We start from the raw sequence: 22941 nt of genomic DNA, 5'->3' as shown, positions 1-22941 counted from the left end.
CCTTTTTGTGGTCACAAAATATTCTCCCTCTGGCACAAATTCTTTTTCCTCATATAGTCAAGCTGGGAACAATATGGTCCTTATGTTCCATCTCCATCCTTTTTTCCCCCATGGTAAAACCAGCATACAACATGGCATTGGCCTGTTGCTATTAGCATCACCTTCAACAAATCATTTTCTTCACTTGTTCAATTACAGATAACATAAAAAATGCCTATTCTCCATGTTTTGTATTTCAGCACTGGACTTGACATGACTCTATCATAAATCACAGAAGCTGTTTGTCAGTTTCCATGACTTAAAGTTAATTTTCACTCCGCTTTCTCTTCTTTCTATTTCACATTTCTTATGTGTAATGGCCATAGTGAAAATGATACATAAAAGCTTTTCTCCTTCAGACCTCTACTTACCCCACCACGGATTTATACCACACTGTTCCTCTGGGAAATTTTATTATATTTCCTTCTACTTGACAATGAAAAAGAAAAGACTATCATAAGCTCATATCAATTTCCTCTCCCGCCTTACAGGACAGGGACCTTCCTTCCTTCCAAAAATGTGGAAACGACACAATCAATGAATAAAACAGAGCAGTTGATACCCTAAAAAAGAACTCACAAGCTTGTCTTCTGCATTTCATTCCACAGCTCCCAAAACAGACTGAGAGATACACATATCAAAAATCCTTTGCCTCTATGACTGCAGTCAATGTCAACCCACAACATGAAAAAATACAGCCATGACAGAAGAACAATCACTCTTCTTTTGATTTGAAGGAAAACATTTTACTGAAGCGGAAACAAGCTAAGTAACTTAAATTTCACAACTTAAAGGTTTGTGTTTTTAATTCTTATTTTTTGCATTAGAGAAACAGCAACAGAAATATTAGTCAACTACCCCAAGCAGAAAATAAACTTAAATGAAAAACTGTGTGCACTTTGTTTCAACACATACTATCTTGGCCTCCTTTGAGGTCACTGGTTTTTCATCTTGGCCTTCTATTTTCTTTTTCCTTTTTTTCTCCCAGTTTTTTAGTTTTTTAAATGACTAGCTTACAGTATATACTAATAGATTTCCATGAGAACCAGGATTCACCTTGAAATATAAGATAATATTCTAACCAGCATTCTGAAACACCTCGGGGGCTGCTATGTAGCACTGCACAAGCTATTATTGTCGGGCTTTTATAGGTGAATTTCAGAGCTTCCTTGGATTAGTTGAAAATACGAATCTCTTGAAGATGAACCATCTTTCACTGCCAATGTCTCCTGCCTCTGTATACTTTACCTTGGAGGCTGTATGTTTCTGTGTTACTTTCTTTAAAGAAAAAAATCACAATGTAGACCCCCAGAATTTACTTCCAATTCAATTTATGCTTTTCTAAAATCTAAACTTCAGTCATTTTTTTAAAACCAAGAATAAAAAATATTCTTCAGAGGTAATAATGTATCAGTCTTCAAGATTATCTCAACTATAGACAGTTTTTATAATTTGATAATTCATTAGAACATCCTCATCAAAAAAACACTGATTTGAACAATTTCTTTTTAATGTTCTTATCATGGTAAAATTAGTATGTATCAATTTATGGGAAAATATCAAAGGCCATTTTAGAGGGCAGAGGGAAACATACTTCTTACATTGCTTTGATGCTATTTATCTCCACTTTTTTCTATATTGTTTGACATAAGCCTCCCATTTTAAAGGACTCTGTATTGCTCAGTTTGGCAGCCAACAGTCATATGTATCTATTGAGAAATAGAAATGTGACTAGTCTGAATTGAGATGTACTATAAATGAAAAATACACACCAGATTCTAAAAGCTTGGTATGGAAAAAATAATGTCTAATATCCCATAAATAATTTTTAAATAAATAATATGTCAAAAGGTTAGTAGTACGGATATTTTGGGTTAAACAAAATACATCATCAAAACTGAATTCACTTGTTCCTTTTTTACTTTTTTAATATATCTACAAGAAAAAAATTAAATTACATATTTGGATCACATATTACTTCCATTGAAGATTAGTGATATAGAAATTTTAATGATATCATAGCAAGATCAGTCTGTGTTCTCTACTACTATATCTCAGGACTAAGCACATATTCTCATTATCCCCAGTCCTTGATATAATTTGGATACTCAGTAAATATTTATTAAATACAGGAATAAATGAAAGTGAGTAAGAGATTCCTTAGCTATCAAGTACATTTTCTCTAAGGAAATCAAAATGTTTCATAAGTATGCAGAAATGGGTAATTTGCATGTTTGAGGCTTGTGCTAATAGAGATAAACCTGGAAAGTAAAGAATTGTACTTAAAACAAAGAGTAAGTATTGATTAAAGTTGCAATACCAAAGGCAAAGTAGGGAGGGAGATTTGCAAGGTGCAATATATGTCATAAAGAACATATATAGGCAGGTTACAAGGAAGATGATCATTTAATTGAAAAATCAACATAATTTGTATGAAATTTGGGCTATTTATTTTTAAAATAGTTTATGCAAAGTCATGATTTAAGTGAGTTAAATCAGAATCTGAGTGCTAATAAATTTAATAAAATTTCTGAGTGGTATAAAAAGAAAAACATAGTAGTGCTTAGTGGTATCATAACAATGCCAGCTAAAAATACCAACTAGGGAAAATTTGCCTTTGTGTAGACTCTTAACTAGAACCAAATATCCATCAGTTTTACCAGATATTAGAAACAAATTGAAAAGGAACAACTTATCATAAGAGGAAAATTCCAAATGTTGGAAAACAACATAGGCAATTTGGAAAATCTGCAAAATATTTAATAAAGGAGAAATCTCTGAACTTGATTTTGATTGTAAAGCAATAAGCACACTAAATATGTAGAAAGGAATAATGGAATAAGCTAACATCGATACAGCGCTTAAGATATGCCAGGCAATGTTCCAAGCACTTTATACAACATTAACTCATTTAATCTTCACAAGAACTCCCTGAGGTAGGGACTAGTTATACCCATTTTACAGATAAGAAAAGTGAAAGAAGAGATCAACTACCATGCCCAAGTTTACACAGCTAATAAGTGGCATTGTTCTAATTCAAACCCAGGCAGTCTGGCTCCAGGACACTCACTTCTAAACACCCTGCTTCCATTTATGAGAATCTGTCAGTGATAGGTGATTTACATTTACATAAATTACTAATTTAACTTTAAATGATACTATGAAACAATGTATTTATTACCAGTTTAATAAATTAAGGGACCAAGACTCAGAGAGGTTAAGTTACTTGTCCAAAATGTCCTATTAGTAAGTGTCAGAATCAAGACTGAATCCAGATCCACCTGTTCAAAATTTCTTCCTACATTACATATTACTACAACCTACATCATGCTGAATAAATATAGCCTGTAATTGACTTTGAATAAGCCTTTTGTCTCTATATACATATCAGTTAACCAGTTTGATTAAAACATATTACTTAGAAGATCTATGCTAAGGATTCCAAAGCACATTCTCTTGTGAAAATAGAACAATGTCCAAATTTAGTGAAAACTGGTTATTTTCCACTAAATATCTCTCACTTGTGGAATGGCACATACATATACTACAATATTCTGTATTCTATTTACTCATTTTCAAATCTTACAGTACCAGCTGGAGTAAGTATAACACAGTGTACCAAAAGCTGTGAATAGTATGTATCAGGACCCTGGAGAGATCCACCAAGTCTTCCACAAACAATTGCTGGATTTTGCAGAAGGCATCTGCAAGCTTCAGAAAGCTCTTCTCCCAAACAAAAGAAATTTGTAAAGATACAGCCTGACCTACAAAAATATATAGTAAGTTCCAAATATTAGTGAACAATTAGAACAAGTAGATGTCTGGTCACTTCATATTCTTTTCTTTAAAAAATCAAAGGAGGGAAAAGCAATGGACCATTTCTAGTTAAACCACCATGTTGATGTTAATTGTACTGAAGAATTAGAGTGCAGGACAGTGAGACTTGAAAAGTTATGCTTTCCCTAGTAACTATACCTTGACATATTCTATATAAGGGCATAAACATAACAGCAAATGTAGTACATAAAATACTATCATGTGTGCAAGGAACGAATAACGATAGCTGGGAGGATCATAACTTTGATTTTACTGACTTTTATGAGTTTAAATTCTCAGCCACAATGTTGCATTAATATATACAAGCTTTTAACCAATCTTGCCTTAATTTTTGCCTCTCTCTGTGCTATTGTTCTATGGATTTTCTTGGCACTATTTAGACTAAAACAGTAACCTTTGAACACTGACTTTTCAAATCAGATTCTGATTCAAGTCTTGACCTTTAAGGAAAAAAAGGATATGTGAACATTTTATCCTGGACCTCATCAAACAAGAGAAAGAAAGTAAAGGCAAAGCTTTCAGCTGTGCATGATTGTTCAACAGTGGGAGGATGCAGAAACTGCTAAATAAAACAAGTCACGCTTTGGGCCAGAAAAAAAAAGCTGAAGCAATCATTTAAACCTGCACACTGCTGCTTTTTATTTAATGCTGAAGGGTATTTACAATTCTGTGATTACTGCAGAAAGGTTAATCCAGATGAGTAAAAGAGTAGCAGGTTATGAGGCTGTTTCACACCAGCTTTTTGCAGTGAATATTTTAGTAACCATTGTGAATCCATGTCAGCAGTGCAACCATCAAATGAAACAGGAAAGAAAGCAAATATTACCCTAAAGAATGAATTTTGATTTAAAGCAAAGGCAGAGGCATTTTCATTGTCCTCTTCTATAGTGATGTTGGAATGGAAAACAGTTTTCATCAGAGTAAAGTGGGTTTTTTTTTTTTTTTTTCAGTTCTGTATTCTCAACTCACCATACTATTTTCCAACTTGAGAGGTGGGGAGAAGTAAAATCCTCCACTCATTTTCCTTCCAGTTTTCATTTAGCTTCTTTTTCCCCATGAGCTTCAAACTACAGAAGCATTTCTATCCTTGGAGGGCATTACCTTGTCTCTGAGTTGAGTTATGTCAAAAACTATTCAATATTCTAAGTACCTCCACCAGGGCACATGTTCCTGTCTTATTTCCTTCCTTGAAAAGTATGTGTATTGATCTCTCCAAAATCTTGGGACCAAATGAAAATAGCAGAAGAGGCATTCTGTGTGTGGGGGGAGGGAGGGATGCAGATTTGTACTGTCCCCTCCATTTTTCAATGCATTCCAATATATGAGTGCAGGCAGAGCAATACTGGAGACTCAACATTAAGTTCTTTCTTCCTTCTTCCCCAAGACTATGTTAATAATAACCATTTATGTTGCTGCCTTTGGAACTCGAGGACTAAAGATCAATCAGAGTCATTGTTTTTACTCTTCCTTTGTGAGAACCTCCGCCCAAGCCATAAGTAAAATGCAAATTTCTCTTATATTACTGGATTCAATGAATAATTACTTCAGCAATTCGAATTTGTTTGGGTCCAGTGTTTTTCTGCCTAATTATTATTGTTCATGATTTTGAAATTGCTTTTAAAAACTGAGGGCCTTGCTCCCATCAAGATGGTGAACTGAGATACTTCAGGGTTCTGACCACCTACGAGTGCTCTGAACAACCAGCAAGAATTGGCAGAAACATCTTTCTCAAAGCTCCAGAAAACGTTTAAGGGACTGCAGGAATAGGGTGAGTGCTGAATCAAGAAAAAGGCTACTTAAAAGCAGTAGGATCTAATGATGCCTGGCTGGCCCCTCCCCCAGCCATCACTGGCTCGGTTCAAAGCCTGCCTGCGTTCCCAGTACTGACACCTGATCCCAATTATGGAGGTAGCAGAGTAATCCTTGTGCACATACTGGGAGTAAGTATGTCTGGCACAATCTGTCTGGTGGTAGCCTCGGGACTCATTGTCCATGAATTTGCCCTTCACATAGAAGGCCATTCACAGAGCACTCCTACATAATGTTGTGGAAAAGCAGTCAAGAGGCTGCCTGGGGCAAGGGATTGCTGGCTGTGAGAAATGCAGTGCTGTGCCCAGGGCCATTAGGGAACTGTTTCCTAGGGAAGAGGGCATATTCATATCCTTATAAATGGAGGAATTCCTAAGGCCACATGCACATACTCAGGATAAGACATACACAGAAAGGATCAGGGAAGCCCCTATGCTTTGAGCTAGTCCCTAAACACGGCATGAATAATCTCTGAAAGAGAGCAGTAGCACAGGTCACTCTGCAAATACTGGGAAAAGTATTTTCTTTCTTTCCTTCTTCTCTTTTTTGGTAGCTCCTGGCATTCAAGGAAAGCTCTGTCATAATACTAGCTTAATACAAGCTAAAAGATCAGACACCTCAGAGTCTAAATTCCAGTGACACTACATTAAAATATCAAAATGCCCAGGTTTCAACAAAAGATTTAAAAATATAAAAAGAAATAGGAAGTGATGACCTAGGCAAAGCTGAAAATTAAAACATCAGAAACTTTCAATGAGGAGGACCAGGGCTGGGACACACCACACAAAGATTTTTTTAATGGCTCTAAATATGTTCAAAGAGCTAAAGGAAAACATTGACAAAGAAATAAAACAAATCAGGAAAACAACAGATGAACAAAAAGAGAATATCAATAGAAGAGATGGAAATTATGAAAATGAGCCAAACAGAGCTGAAGAACACAGTAACAGAAATTAAAAACTCACTGGAGGGGTTCAGCAACAGATTGGAGCTAGCAGAAGAAAAGAATGAGTGGACTTGAAGATAAGACCATTGAAATCATCCAGTCTAAGGAGTAGAAAGAAGAAAGAATGGAAAAAAAAAAAAAAAAAAACGTGAACAGAGCCTGAGAAACCTGTAGGGCTCCATCAAGCATACCAAAATCCACATTGTGGGAATCCCAGAAGGAAGAGAAAGAAAGGGGCAGAGAAAATAATCATACAGTTAATGGCTGAAATTTTATCAAATTTATGAAAGTCATGAATATATGTATCCAAGATGCTCAATGAACTCCAGAAAGGATAAACCCAAATAGATCCACAATAAAACATATTATAATCAAACTGTCAAATGCCAAAGATAAAGAGAGAATCCTGAAAGCTGCAAGAGAGAAGCAATATGTTACATAAAAGAGAACCTCAATAAGATTTAATGCCGATATATCATCAGAAACTAGGAAGGCATGAAGGCAGTGGGGTGACATATTTAAATGGTGAAAGCAAAAAAATTGCCAACCAAGCATTCTATATCCAATAACTCATCTTTCCAAAAATGAAGATGAGATTAAGACATTCCCAGATAAACAAAATCTGAGGAAGTTCGTCACCATTAGACTAGACCTACAAGTGATGCTAAAGAGAGTTCTGCAAGTTGAAAGGAAAGGACAATAGACAACAGATCAAAGCTGCATGAAGAAATAAGGATCTCCAATGAGGGTAATGGCATGGGTAAATATAAATGTCAGTATTATCATATTTGGGGTTTGTAACTTTCCACTTTCTACAGGATCTAAAAGGAAAATGCATAAAATATAATGATAAATCAGTGATTTGGGACTCATAATGCATTAAAATGCAATTTGTGCAGAGAGCTGTATAAAGGAGGGAGTGAAAAGGTTATAGGAACATGGTTTTGTATACCATGGAAATTAAATTGGTATCTAAGCAACAGGAGTGTTACAGATTTAGGATGTTAAATTTAAGGCCTATGACAACAAAGAAAAATCAGAGAATACGCAAATTTATAGAGACAGAAATGAGATTGCCAGGGTGGGGAATGGCAGGGAGTTAATGAATAGTGGGAATAGGGTTTCTGTTTGGAGAGATGGGAAAGTTTTAGTAATGGAAGATGGCTATGGTACTACAACAGTAGAAATAAGAGTAATCCCATTGAATGTTATACTTAGGAGCAGATGAGATGGTGTGCCCATTTGGATTTATTATGCCCCCCAAGAAAAAGCCACGGTCTTTTAATGCAATCTCATGGGATATTGGGATTAGGTTGTTTCCATGGAGATGTGACCCACCCAACTGTGAGTGACACCTTTGGTAAGGGTGTGATCTTTGACTGAATGTTTCCGTGGAGGTGTGGTCCCACCCATTCAGCATGGGTCTTGATTAGTTCACTGGAGTCTTATAAATGAGCTCACAAACAAAAGGATCTCAGAGCCGCAGCTGAGACAGACATTTTGAAGATGGCTATTGAAAGCTGATAATGACATTTTGGAGAATGCCATTTTGAAATGCAACATGGGAGCAAGTAGACACCAGCCACGTGCCTTCACAGCTAACAGAGGTTTTCCGGATGCCAGTGGCCTTTCTCCAGTGAAGGTACTCTATTGTTGATGCCTTACCTTGGACACTTTATGGCCTTAAGACCATAACTTTGTAACCAGGTGTGCCGGTTTGAATGTGTTATGTCCCTCAGAAAAAGCCATGTTCTTTGATGCAATCTTATGGGGCAGAAGTTTTAGCGCTGATTAGATTGAAATCCTTTGAGTGTTTCCATGGAGATGCACCCCACCCAACTGTGGGTGATGACTCTGACTGGATAATTTCCATGGAGGTGTTGGCCCACGCATTGGGTGGGTCTGAATTAAATTACTAAAGCACTATATAAGGTCAACAGAAGGAGCAAGCTGCTATAGCCAAGAGGGACACTTTGAAGAAAGCACAGGAGCTGCAGATGAGAGAATTTGAAGACGGCTGTTGAAAGCAGACTTTTACTCCAGAGAAGCTTAGAGAGGACAAATGCCCCCAAAAGCAACTAAGAGTGACATTTTTGAGGAGCTGCAGCCTAGAGAGAAACGTCCTGGGAGAAAGCCATTTTGAAACCAGAACTTTGGAGCAGACGCCAGCCATGTGCCTTCCCAGCTAACAGAGGTTAACTGGACACCATTGACCATCCTCCAGTGAAGGTACCCGATTGCTGATGTGTTACCTTGGACACTTTATGGCCTTAAGACTGTAACTGTGTAACCAAATAAACCCCTTTTATAAAAGCCAGTCCATCTCTGGTGTTTTGCATTCCAGCAGCATTAGCAAACTAGAACACCAGGTAAATCCCCTTTATAAAAGCCAATCTGGTGTTTTGCAAAATGGCAGCATCAGCAAACTGGAACAGATGGGAAAGCTTGTGATGTATATATGGTCCCACAATTAAAAGAAAAAGAAAGAACAACAAAGAGACAATGGAAATTAAATGCAATACTCGATCTTGGCTGGGATCTAGCAAGGGAGGATAAAGGGTTCAAAGGGACATTGTCGGGACATATGAAAAATTGGAATATAGACTGTAAGCTATATATCAGTATTAAATTCCTTAAGCTTGATAACTGTATGTAAGGTGGTTACATAAGTGAATATCCTCATTTTTAGGAAATGTACATGGCAGTATTAAATGTTCAAGGAGAAAGATGTATACAATCTACACCCAACTATTCAAATGAATGGAGAGACAAACAGATTAGATAGATAGATAGATAGATAGATAGATAGATAGATAGATGATTGATGGATAGAAGATAGAGTGAGATGACAAATGCAGCAAAACGTTATAACTGGTGGTACTCGGTATCTGGGGGGATGGGGTATGCTTTAGTTCTCTGTATGGAGTTTGTATTATTTTTGTAACTGTCCTGGAAGTTTGAAAGTATTTCAAAATAAAAAGTTAAAAAAAAAAACTAACTTAATATTTGTAGAGAAGACAAGGAAAAATGATCAGGCAGTTTTACATATTAGTCTTAATGGTAATATACATTGCAAGCAAAAATATCTTTCAATACTATAATTTTTATTTCCATGATTATTTTCAAAACAAATTTTATCTTAAAAACATTGTAAATATTTCCTACATAAAGCAATGCCAAAAAGCCAGAAAAAATCTAACCCCCAAAGCAAATTGAGTAATTGGCATATTACCTGAATGATAAACTAATAATATCTTTCACTTACAAAGTTTTATATGTTAATACATTTTCACATAATACTATTAATAACTTACATTTGGGGATGTTTCATGCGAAGCACTTTACTGAACATTATGCTTACTACCTCATTTAATTCCTAGAACAACCTTTTAAGATGAGCTTTATTATTATTCCCATTTTAAGTATGAGAAAATTGAGGCTAGGAGCAATCCAAAGATAGTAAGTGTTAGAGTTATAATTTAAACCTAGGTGTTTGCAAGGAGCCACTAAGGTACAATTCACACTGTAATCCCATTAGATCTTCCTAACATTCTAACACAACAGGAAAAAAATTCTTGCTTCTTGCTTGACAGATGCGCAAACAAGAGAGAGAGCGACCTTATAAAAGGTCACCCAGCTAGTGTGAATGAGTTCTAACATCCAGGTATGATCTATAAGTGCACTGGCCATTTTTTTTTTTTCCAAATTTGCAAGCATTTTACATACACCAAGCAAAAATTCCACATTTCCTTCTCCACCCCCAGCCCCTGGTAACCCCTAATCTACTTTCTTTCTCTACAAATTTGCTATTTCTAGATACTGCATATATATATGACATCAGAGTATTTACCCTTATTGCACTGAGCTTTTAGCCATTCTATGCACTTTAGCTATGCATGGTGTGCTACTTTGGATGCATTATGTCCCCAAAAACCCCATGTTCTTTAATGCAGTCCTATGGGGGGCAGAAGTATTATGTTGATTAGGTTGGAATCTTTGGATTAGACTGTCTCCACGGAGATGTGACCCACTCAACTGTGGGTAATAACTTTGATTAGATTATTTATATGGAGGTGTGACCCCATCCATTCAGTGTGGGCCTTAATTAAATCACTGGAATACTTTAAAAAGAGCCACACAGGCTAAGACACCAGCTGCAGCCAAGAGGGACACTCTGAAGAATGGACAGGAGCTGACGGTGGAGCTGGAACACAACCTGGAATCAGCAGACGCCAGCCACGTGCCTTCCTAGCTAACAGAGGTTTTCCGGATGCCACTGGCCTTCCTTTAGTGAAGGTATATTTGTGTTGATGCCTTCATTTGAACATTTTAATGGCCTTCAGGCTGTAACTTTGTAACCAAATAAACCCCCTTTATAAAAGCCAATCCATTTCTGGTATTTTGTATAACGGCAGATAGCAAACCAGAACATATAGTTAAAATGTCCTTTTAATCATGTCTTAGAATTGATATTTTGAGATACTAAACTTTCTGAGTAGCCAAAAACAGCAGATTAAATTGAACTACCAGTGCCTGTAAAATCAACAGTGATTTTCAAATAAAATCACTATTGTGATATTGTGGGTCTATGGTGAAATCAGCAATCCCGTGTATTGCCAGCAGGAATGATGTGAGGTTTCTAGGAAGATTTTTGTAACATGTAGCAACAGCTTTAAAATGTCAATACTCCTTGACCAGTAATCTTATTTCCAGGAATCTTACCTAATGCAATAGCCTGAGATACAGATCAAGATTTATTTATAAAATTGTTCATATTAGCATGACCTAAAATAACAAAAAATCAGAAATATGCTAAATGTCCAACATTAAGAAAGTAGATAAATTATGGAGTATTTATACCATGGAATAATCTGCAGCCAATAAAAATGATACTTTCAAAGAATTCTGAATCATTCATATGTGTTTACAGTAAAAATGCCTAAAAGATTCCAACTCTGTAATGTGCAAAATCTCCCTCTCTATATATATCTACATCTATATCTATATATATATGTATATATATATATATAATAAACGCAAATATGCACAGAAAAAAACTGAAAAGCAATATAAACTGGTATTAAGAGTGCTTCTCAGACTTCCAGGTAATTATCTTTTTTGTGTACTTTTCTCTATATTCCAAATTTCTCCCAATAAGCATGCATCTATTTTTCAGCTTGTAAAAACAATAAAAAGCATGTTACTATTTAAAAGAAAGAAAATCTCCTTAATTCAAAATAAGAGAGGTGTTCCAAATTAGCAATAATTCCAAATTATATATTTCCAAAAATGCAATTTTTTTTAAGTTCAGAATTAGACTGAGTGTAGTCTCTCATAAGTCACATGAAGATCAAAAAATGATTTTAATCAGATTTCAAAGCATGTTCTATCCAAGTTTACATTCAACTATGTTGCATGCAAATCAGTATTCTACTGTTTACTTTTCCCAAAAAAACGTAAAGATTGACTTGCTATTGTTATTAACTGTTATTAATTGTAGAGTTGCTTATTTTCTTTCTTTTCACCATATCCCATATCCTGCTTCCCTTGTAATATAAAGGTAAACTGCAGACTAAGTTATGTCCTTGTCATAAATCATAAATTTAATTTAATAAAATCTAAACAAATTATCTAATACTAAATTTTTAGAACATATCGTAATTACTCTAAAAAAACTCTCCTTTGAAAAAGTAATATCATGTTTTCTACTTATTCAATGAATTTCACTGAAAACAATGTGTTCCGAAAGTTGGAACTTATGAGAAATTTACAGCCAGCAGATTCAAAATTTAAGATTTTCAATATTCTACTCTGAATACTTTATGTTTACAGTTTAAAGATGTATCATCTGAGTATCAAGTTTAACTTGAATTTTCTTCAAAAAATTTTGTTTACACTTCAAAGAGTCATAAGTTTCAAATATTAACAGTAGATGCTATCATTACAGTTTTTTCCCATATGGCAAATACTCTGAAAAATAGAACAGTCAATGTAATAATTCTCAACCATAAATCATCTACTTTACATATTCTTATAGAGAAATCCAATATATCATCAAATTTCATAGTCATTTGTTTTAAAAATTCAATTCTTTTTTCACATTAAATCATGTAGGCAAATGTATTCCAAATATGTGTGTGGGAGGTGGAAAATAATGCCTAATAATTCTGAACTATGGAGAAAACTAGAAGGTGTCTTCAAACATATTTCAATTTAGAATAATATAGAGTCCAGTTGGAGATAAGACACCATAGCTGTTTTATATATATATATATACATATATATATATATATATATATATATATATAAAACGGTTGTTTAGTGAAATTTTTATATAGCTGTTTAGAAAGAAGAGAGGAAGAGAGGCTTTGAACAAGATTACACTGAATTTATTTCTCTCATGAATTCTCTGCTACCCTTTTGGCCTTAAAATGTAGAAGTTGTACGTTGACAGTAATTATTTTGGATTGTACTGCATGAAGGCAGCTGAGTGTAATTCTGTACTTCAAAGAAGCACGACTATGTGTCACTTTAAACAACCACCATGAATACAACTTGAGGTGTTCAGGGTGCCTTTAGAGAAATACTCTGTGTAGATAAGTGATTTTCTTTAAAAGTCAGATGTAACCATATGCATGTACACATAGAGGTTTAAACAAAAATTAAAATAAGTTAAAAATTTTAACTATGAAGCAATGAACACTAAATCTCTTACACACATATCACACACACGTACCTACCTACACACACGCACACACATGCACGTAGCTCATTCACGTAAGACCAAACTTTTGAAAGGGCTGGCAGTCATTCATAAAACATTGTATGTTATTTTTACAACAGGCATTGGACTAGAGACTGGGAATTTAAGGATGAATTGGATGCAAAAGGATTCGGCAGAGAAGCATAGTCTAGTGATTGTGATAAACCTATGATTAAAAACTTTAATCACTCACTAACCCTACAGTTACGTTACTGAAAAGCACAGGTATTGACAGTACTTCTGGGAAGATCACTATTTCGTGGAAAATAGGACATTAGGGGAAAAACAACAAATTATATTATGGATATTGTTTTAACCCAACATAAATACAAGTTATAGAAGCTAGCTTCTTCAAAAACAGAGGAATAGGTGTTAAAAACCTGCTCAATTTGCTAACATTCTCCTTAATCACCCTACTTCATTATTCAGGAAACACTGGAAATGTTGTCATGATCTGTCAGGACAAAGTCTTCCATAAGCTTTATATTATGTTTATTTCTTAAGGATTTGAAACTGGGCCTTACCTTAATTTCTTTTGTTCCTGTGTAGTGGAATAATGTATTGAGGTGTTAAATGAGACCATTTCCCTTCAGGCTTTCTTGTCTCTTTTTTCTTTCCTCATGGGAGAGCTGGTTTGGCCAGAAAGAGTCGAATTCTTAAGTTGTGAGTCTGAAAACATGCTCTTGAATCCCAGAGTCTTCAAAGCCAAGACTTTCAATGGCTAAAACCAGGTTTTGGGGAATGAGTAACAAAGAATTGTGGCCATCTTTTATCTACCAAATGTGGTAATTTTCCTTCATCAAATAATGTAGCACATTGAATTACAGACCCAAGGAAAACATATTAATCTTAATCCATTCCTGTGTGTGTGAATCATTGTAAACAGGACTTTTTGAAGATGTTGTTTTTAAGGAATGGTCAACTGAATCAGAATGTGTCTTCATCTTGCTAGTGGAGGCCTTGTAGAGAAGGTTGCAGGGAGAAAGCTGCCAGGGAGGAGCAAGAAGCTGTCAGTCAACAGAATCCAGACTGCCATGTGACAGAGAAGCCAAGGAGCCAAGCAATCCCAGAACGCTAGAGTCTTCAGGGAGAAATGCCTCAACTGTGGACTTTTCCTAGCCTCAAAACCATGAGTCAGTAGATTCCCATTGTTTAAGCCAATCCATTGTGCAGCATTTGTTTCAGCAGCTGGGAAACTAAGACAAATAGCATACCTTCATTACCGAGCATATGTGTTGTACATTAGAAAGACAAGTGAACTGGAAACCAGAATAGTTATACTCCAGAATCAAACCTACCACTAAAAAAACTGTCTTAATTAAGCCACTTAATTTTCTGAGCCTCAATTTCCTCATGCATGAGATGAGACAGCTGAGCAAGGGATATCTAAGGCCTCTTCCACTTCTAAAATTCTAATACATGAAAAAGAGTTTCGATACTAAATCCTGTGGAAGGTATAAACATATATATAATCAAACAGTGGACAGACTCCAGCAAAGCACTCAAAGTACAATTGTAAACTCAGGATAAACATATAGAAAAATAATTTAAAATACAAAGCATGTTTTGATCTTGGTTTCTAAATACTTTTCCTGACTAAAAAGAACCAGAGCTTTGTGGGAAAATGTCTGATTCCAGAGTGAGGGCAAAGAAGGCTGGAGCTTTCTTTGCCCTCACTGGAACACCTTGTTGAGTGAGAAAAATAAATAAATGATCCAAAAATTATGGAGACATATCAAAAGGACATAGAAGTTAGCTTAAAGTAGATACCAATAGCCAAATATGGCAAAAATAAATAAATGATCCAAAAATTATGGAGACATATCAAAAGGACATAGAAGTTAGCTTAAAGTAGATACCAATAACCAAATATGGCAAAATTTTAACACCAAAATTAATAATAATATTAATGGAAATAATTAATTATAAGAATCTCTGAATCCATACAATAAAATTTTTAAAAAATACCTCTTCCTTACGGGAATGCTAATAAGTATAAAATTAACAACAGTCAAGAAATCAGCATCACAATAATTGAGACAAGCAAATATCATAAATAGATGCTAAATCCTTTGGCTGGATGTTTAATGAGGAATGGGATATTTACATAACTACAAAGTATGTCCACACAGAAAAAAAATGACATTGTAGTGGAGATACCTGCTAGACACTACCTTCCTTAATTATTCAAAGTTATCACCACTACTCATGGGACAAATTGGTCTCCTATCCTGATGCATGGAGAATACAAACATCACTTAAGTAGTATTTCTGCCAAAAAAAAAATACTCTTTATTTAAAAAAAAAACATGCTCTGAATTTTTCCATTAAGAAATGTCAGGCAAACTCAAATTAAGAAATATTCTATGAAACAATTCACCTGAACTCTTCAAAATATCAGTGCAATGAGAGGCAAGAGCAAAACAAAACAAAACAGAAACAACAACAAATACGGATTAACTGTTCCAGCCTTAAAAAGGCTAAAGAGACATGAGAATTAATGCAAGGTATGACACTATTGGTCCCTGGATCCAGGCGGCAGGGGATGGGGGGGGTGGCTATCAAGGATATAATTGGAACAAATTGTGAAATTTGGGTATATATTATACACAAATTTTATGTCAACGTAAATTTACTGTGTTAATTGAACTGTGCCACAGGCTCTTGTAGGTCCTCCAACGAGTATGTGGTGGAGTTTCGAAGACGAAAAATGTCATGAAAAGGAATTACCGGCACCCTCATAAACCTAAAGGGCTCATGTACAGTCAGCTGATTTACAATTCCGTCACTCACTTTTGATGGAAAGACAGGTCATCCTGAAATGTGAAAGTGTGTGCCCCAGCTGGAGTGTCTACTGCTGAAGTTTAAGGCAGGATCCAAACTGCTCTTCTTTGGGATACAGGAACCAAAGACCCACCAGGACAAAGAGCACTGCTGGAAACGTAACCAGCACTTGAACAACCCGCGATGCCCGGAGCACTGAAGGCGAGTAAGAACCGATACCACAAACTGTCTGTGTTCGGCAGCTGGGGGAGCCTGCACAGCCCGCTGTGGGACGTGAACCACCGCCTGCTCGTACAGCTAATCCGACCGGCCGGCCCGGGAGAACTGGGTGAGCCTGGGGCCCTGACCAGGCCTGGCCCCGCCAGCTTACCAGGGAGCAGGGAGCCTCCTGCCAGCAGCTCTTCCTCCAGCTCCCGGAACCATTTTTGCCGCCAATGCCCTGTCCTCCTCCACCTCTCCTGCCCGCATTACCCCAGGCCCTTCTGCCTCAGCTAATGCCTCTGCAACCAGTCGGAGACCCACACCCAGTTCAGGTCATGAAATCAGCACAGCGACAAACCGAACCCAGCCCATTCAACCTCCAGAACATTCTAGCCACTATGAATGTGCCGGCTGGGACAGTAGAAAGACGGCCAGCAATCCACCTGGCTAATGCCCGAGATCACGGCTCCCTTCTTCACCAACACCGCGTGCAGGAGCACCTGCTGCCCTACCTGCCCTCTGGAGAGTCGCTGCACCGGACCGCGGAGGAGTTCCAGAACAGGCTTATCTCGCCTCAGTTCCAGCAGGTCCCGGGGCCTGTTCCTCACAGCCTTAGCCTCGAGGCAGCTGGGCGCCTTCCCGTGACCGTTCTGCGTGCCTGTGCAAGCTGTGGAGGCCGCGAACAGGGGCAATGTGGCCAAAGCGATGCAGAACAATGCCAAGTCGGAACAGAAAGAGGAGACGCGAACAACAAGCCGGAAGAGAAGGAACAGGTGATTTTGGATTAGTTAATTGAGTCTTTCAATAGGAGTTGGAAACTCTTAGTAATTGTGATTTCAGTAGTCGCATTTGCGGTTTATTGCATATCTTCATGCCTCTGTTTAAACTTACTAATAAATAAAAGTCGTTTCTTCTGTCTGCAAAATGCAAAACACTGCCTAGACATATTCATTTTCCTTATGTATACATACATATTTACTGACTGACATGCAATAGAGTGTTCAGACACTTGCCTGTATCCAAAAGTCTTTTTGCCACACAGTTTTGTGCTGTGACCTGGATCCACGTGGCTAGAAATTGTTTTTCCTGGGACAGTAGAAATGATACATTCTAGCCAAATTTTGCTGACTCTTAATTGCCGTGATAAATGATTTGGTCTTCTAGGACAGTAAGGTTATGAAAACACTGTGATCAAAGTGACAACATAGGAGGTTTAGATGTGGTCAGTCTGTGTCAAGCACAGCCACTCAGCAACTCTGTGATTGTGCAATTTATAACCTTACTAGCTTCAGTTTCTCCTCTGTAAAGTGATTAAAATAATACAGTTTACCTCACTATGTTTGTATGAAGTTCAAAAAGGAAAAAGGGGTGGTCAAATGGAAAAAATATTAGCTATCATTGTTATAAAATAGCTAGGCCCTGTATTGATCAAAGAGCATCCAAAAAATCTGTCTCTAAGGCAGAAATAAGCAAATGATAATAGTCACACTGGACCTACAATGCAATGACTATGTAGATAAAAAAATAAAGCAGGGGTCATAAAAATTTCTGCTTACCTGATTTGCTCAATCATTTGCAGAAAAAGCAGTGGAATATTGAATGAGAAATTCATTCTAAGGTGAACTCAAAATATTATCTACTGATCTTTAGCCCAACTTAGCTATTTCCAGAATCAATATGAATTAGGAAGAAAAAGCACTGTGATTGATAACTGATGTAACAATATATCTCAAACTATCATCCTGTACTTTTAGGTGAAGAGTCTTAAATTTGTCCCCCTCATGGAAGACATTATCAATCATTATTCCCACACTGCATATCCTTTCCACAAATATTCCAAGTAATAGGATTGCAAAGGAATGAAATGATAAAATAGTTCTTCAGGCAAATTGTCTCTGAATCAGAATGAGTGAAAAGGAAAAAGATGCAGATGTGGGGTGTATAGACCATGAGTTAAGAAACAATTTTGAAGTACATTTTTAGTTCAGAATTGAGATTCTGTCCAGGAAACATTGTTGTATATGTGTGCGTGCTTTCAGTAGAGATAATGTTCTACAGCCAAATTATCATAAGGGAGAGAGAAAGGTTGAAAAGCATCCAAATAGAAATTGCTTGCAAATGCTTGAAATACTGCATGAAATCCCTATTTAATCTTCCAAACGGATTTTAAGAATCAGTGTCTTAGCCATTTTCCACAGCTGTTCAAAAAGCCCCACAGCTTAGGGTGCTTTGCCAGTCAGAATTGAATTAGTCATCACCTCTTAAGAGAAGCAGAGAGTTAGAGTGATGTAGGTCAGGAAGCAACTTGTGTGTAAACTACTTAGTGCTTATTTACCAGAGTCTATGGATGTTTTTGAGTTATACTCAGTAGATTTGTGTGTGTTTGACTGACTGGTGAAGGTTTATTTTGAAGAAAGGAGTGCTGAATTAGTGAAAATCCTTAAATGAATAGGCTTGTGGTACATTGTTCATTATTTTCCACAAGATGAGGATCCCCAAGAGACCTTTGGATACTGGAATATCCCTGAAGGTGAGAAAATGAATGAAAGATCAATGTCTTCTGGGGGTCACATTATCACTGCAATGATCCATACTCCCTCAAAAGCTCCTTTCTAAGAACCACCATGTTCATACTCTTTTATGCCAAGTACTTTCAATTTATTTTTCCACTCAGTGATGTTTTATTCCTTCATACATTCTCCTTACACCCACTGAGATTCTTTTCATCTATAGGGGATCTTCTCATTAAAACTACCCCTTCCCTTTTATCTAAAGGATAGCTGGTTAGGAGCTAGATTGTTTTTAGGCCATAAATCACTCCGCCATTAAAAATATTTCTTAAAATAATTTATTGATGTACTTTGTAAGGTGCTCTTGGGAGATACACAAAGGAATAAAATATTGTTCCTGCTCAAAGGAGACAAACCAGTGGAATGCATGATGTGATAAGTGCTATTTAGAGATATGAACATAATGCTATGGGATCACAATATATATGTGCCAAAACAGTTGTATGATGTCAGAATAGGTTCTTTTTTAACTCCATTATATGTGTGTTGGCCATTATACTAAAGACTCCCCAAATCCCAGTCCTGAAAAAAACATTTTTAAAGCTCTTCCAAAATGCAAAGAGATTAAAAACAATGTTTTAATTTCGTAGCACACCTGAAGAACATGAATTCATCCCAAGGAAGGAAGGAAGGAAGGAAGAAAGGATGGAAGGGAGGGGGAGGGAGGAAGGAAGAAGGAAGGAAAGAAGGACAAAATAAACCAGTTCTAACCAGCATATTCTCAGGGTTCTGCCATGTGTCACAGTTGATTTATAAGCTATAATAATGGGCATGGTCCTTAATTGAGTGCCAACACTTGTGTATCATCAAATATCTTCTGCAGATACTTTAAGAACATTTTCAGATATTCCCTGTGCTCAACTGATGGCAGAATTATTAAAGTCCTTTTTTTAATGAGCAGACTTTTCCACAGTTTGAACATGTCAGTCCCTTACAGCAATGGTTGTAGCCTCACACATCTCTCAGCATGTTGGAGATAAGGACAAGAGCCTTTTCATCCACTTACTTTTTTTTTTTTTTTTTTTCAGTTTATCTATGCTCTATCTTTTTACAAATTGAAGACTAGAGTATAAATTTGTGATTCACATTCTACTTTCAAAACTGAGAGGCTGATATTATAGTGAGTGAAAATATTTCCCTCAGGACTTCAAGCCACAGAACCATGGCACATTCCCAGATAATGAGTTCTCAAGATAAGTATAGTAGCAGACAAAATAAATGCATTTTAGATAGCATGTCTAGAAGGAATAACTAAGCCCTCAAGTTTTCTAAAGTCTTCAGTAAAGTCCTTGAAAGTTAACCCATTGAGACAATCTCTTACTTATCCTCAAATGTTAAAATGAGCCACAATACCTTCATGAAAGCCAGGGTCATAAGTTGTATGGTATGGGACTTTTGCCTATTACAGTTATTGAGTAAATATTTACTGAGAAGTTCAGCTATTGTATCAGAAAGGTTTACAAGCCTGATATTTTTGTTGGTAGTCTAGAATTTAGAAAGTATTTTCCCATGGAAATAATGTGGCTGTTATCGAAAGGGGAGTCTCTGAACAAGAATAATAAGCTATAATATTTTGTCAAATAGTTGGCTTTTTTATTTATATACTGTTGAATTCCAATAAGGATTTAAGACAACTTACAAAGATATATTAAATATAGCAAAGAATTTTTAAAAGACACTGGTCCAGTTTATGGACAATGAGATACCTTATGCATTTTGAAAGAGACTGTAAAATATCCAACATTTCTGGAGGGTTGTTCGTACCAACATTCAAAATGCAGTTACCATTTGATCCTGAAATTCCATCTCTCATCATTTATCTTAAGGATATTTTAAGGATAAAAAGAGTGGGAGTGTTTGTTGCTATATTGTATATAATAGTGAAAATTGAAAATAATCAAAATGTCCAAAGATAGGAGATTGAGTAAATAAATAAAAATACAACCATATAATGGATTACTAGTTAGCATTTTTAAGATAGATTTTTAATATATTGACATGGAAAGATGTCCACAATATTTTGTTGAGTTAAAAAAGCAGCTTACAGATTAGAATGTTGTTCTAGTTTGCTATTGCTGCCAGAATGCAAAACACCAGAGATGGATTGGCTTTTATAAAAGGGGGTTTATTTGGTTACACAGTTACAGTCTTAAGGCCATAAAGTGTCCAAGGTAACACATCAGCAATCGGGTACCTTCACTGGAGGATGGCCAATGGTGTATGGAAAACCTCTGTTAGCTGGGAAGGCACGTGGCTGGCATCTGCCCCAGAGTTCTGGTTTCAAAATGGCTTTCTCCCAGGATGTTCCTCTCTAGGCTGCAGTTCCTCAAAAATATCATTCTTAGTTGCACTTGGGGTATTTGTCTTCTCTCAGCTTCTCCGGAGCAAGAGTCTGCTTTCAGTGGCCGTCTTCAAACTCTCATCTGCGGTTCCTGTGCTTTCTTCAAAGCATCCCTCTTGGCTGTAGCTCCTCTTCAAAATGTCACTCACAGCTGCACTAAGTTGCCTCTGCCCATTAGCTCATTTATATGGTTCCACTGATCAAGGTCCACACTAAATGGGTGGGGCCACACCTCCATGGAAATTATTAGAGTTATCATCTGCAGTTGGGCGGGGTGCATCTCCAAAGAAACACTCAAAGAAATCTAATCAAAACTGATAACGTCTGCCCACACAAGATTACATCAAAGATAATGGCATTTGGGGGACACAAAACATTCAAACTGGCACAAATGTATTTAGGTAAAATATATACATTAGAAGTTTAAACTTGCAGAAATATATTGAAATATATAAAATGAAATTCTTGAGAGCTTATTTTTGAAAAATGGGATGAAGGGCGATTAGTCAAATGTTATTTTAAAACAAAGATGCCTCCATTTTCAAAAAATACAGTAGGGCAACTCAGTTTAAGTTACATTGAAAGACTGTTTCATTTAAAAATTGAATTTTTATGAATTTTATGAAATGCTCACAATGAATTTTTAAATGAAGAAAAGCAGGTCCCTAACTAGTACAGACAGTATGATTTTCTAACTTTATTCATGCATAGAAAAGATCTGAAAAGTTATACACCAAAATGTTTACAGTACCATTTTCATGGAAAAATTGATCCAAATTGTAACTTGACAGAGTAGACTAGGAATACACCTGCTTCCACGAAGCCTCGGCAATGACAGGGATGTTCCTACACTCACCTTTATACTGAGTCTCAGCAGCTGGAACAAAACTCCCACCACAGCAGAACAGCACAGAGAGTAGAGGAAAGAATACTCGGCAAACTTAGCAGTATCTAAAAGGAGATAACCTTGAGGGAGAGCATTTGCAGTGTCCGTGGTATTGACAAGTCCAAGGTCAGACTGACAAGAAAAGTGACAGATATTGGGAGCTTACTATAGACTATGCAAACTGCTAAGAGCTTTCTATATTAATTACCTCTATTATCCTCAAAACAACCTTAGAAATAAAATGCTATTATCATCTCCATTTTTGAGTTGAAGAAACCAATACTCAAGAAGTTGATGCTTCAGAATTCTGGGGAAGATGGCAGAGTAGGTTGCTCCAGGATTCAGTCTTCCCACCAAAATAGCTATTGAACAGGCAGGAACTGTCTGAAACAACCATTTTGAAACTCCAGAGGCCAGAACACTTACAACATCCAGGGAAGAGCAGGAGGAAGAGGCAGATAAATTACAGTAAGGAACTGCAAGTTGGTCTCTCACTGCAGCTGCTTCCAGCCCCCAGCCTTACGGAAGGACACTTTGCGGTCCAGTCCCTGGGTAGCTGCTGATAACAGAAAGGGATGTAAAAATCCTCTTCTCCAAGAGCAGGGTTGGACACAGCCTATCACTGATCATGAATTTTGATTATCAAATTCAGATTGCTAGTTCCCTGCTCTGAGGGTAGCCATTGTTTCAATCCTCCCTGGACAGGGGCTGAAGCACTAGAGATTTAAAGACACAGAACTTTCTCAGGGCTTCAGGGGAAAGTGA

General features: G+C 36.6%; 1 protein-coding gene across 1 annotated transcript in view; it reads left to right on the top strand.

The window, feature by feature from the left end:
* ADRM1 (adhesion regulating molecule 1) overlaps window positions 1-17167 on the top strand; it is a 57766-nt gene extending 40599 nt beyond the window's left edge. The window contains 8 exon segments of the mRNA XM_037831494.1: window positions 16065-16123; window positions 16126-16223; window positions 16297-16357; window positions 16360-16619; window positions 16621-16754; window positions 16756-16966; window positions 16968-17112; window positions 17115-17167. Coding sequence (XP_037687422.1) covers window positions 16065-16123; window positions 16126-16223; window positions 16297-16357; window positions 16360-16619; window positions 16621-16754; window positions 16756-16966; window positions 16968-17112; window positions 17115-17167 — 1021 coding nt within the window.
* The last annotated feature ends 5774 nt before the right edge of the window (window positions 17168-22941 follow it).

This window comes from Choloepus didactylus, chromosome 3, assembly GCF_015220235.1.
Source record: "Choloepus didactylus isolate mChoDid1 chromosome 3, mChoDid1.pri, whole genome shotgun sequence".
In the NCBI taxonomy this organism is placed as follows: domain Eukaryota; kingdom Metazoa; phylum Chordata; class Mammalia; order Pilosa; family Megalonychidae; genus Choloepus; species Choloepus didactylus.
The sequence above is the reverse complement of the archived record's forward strand: the minus strand, read 5'-3'. Positions and strand labels throughout refer to the sequence as shown.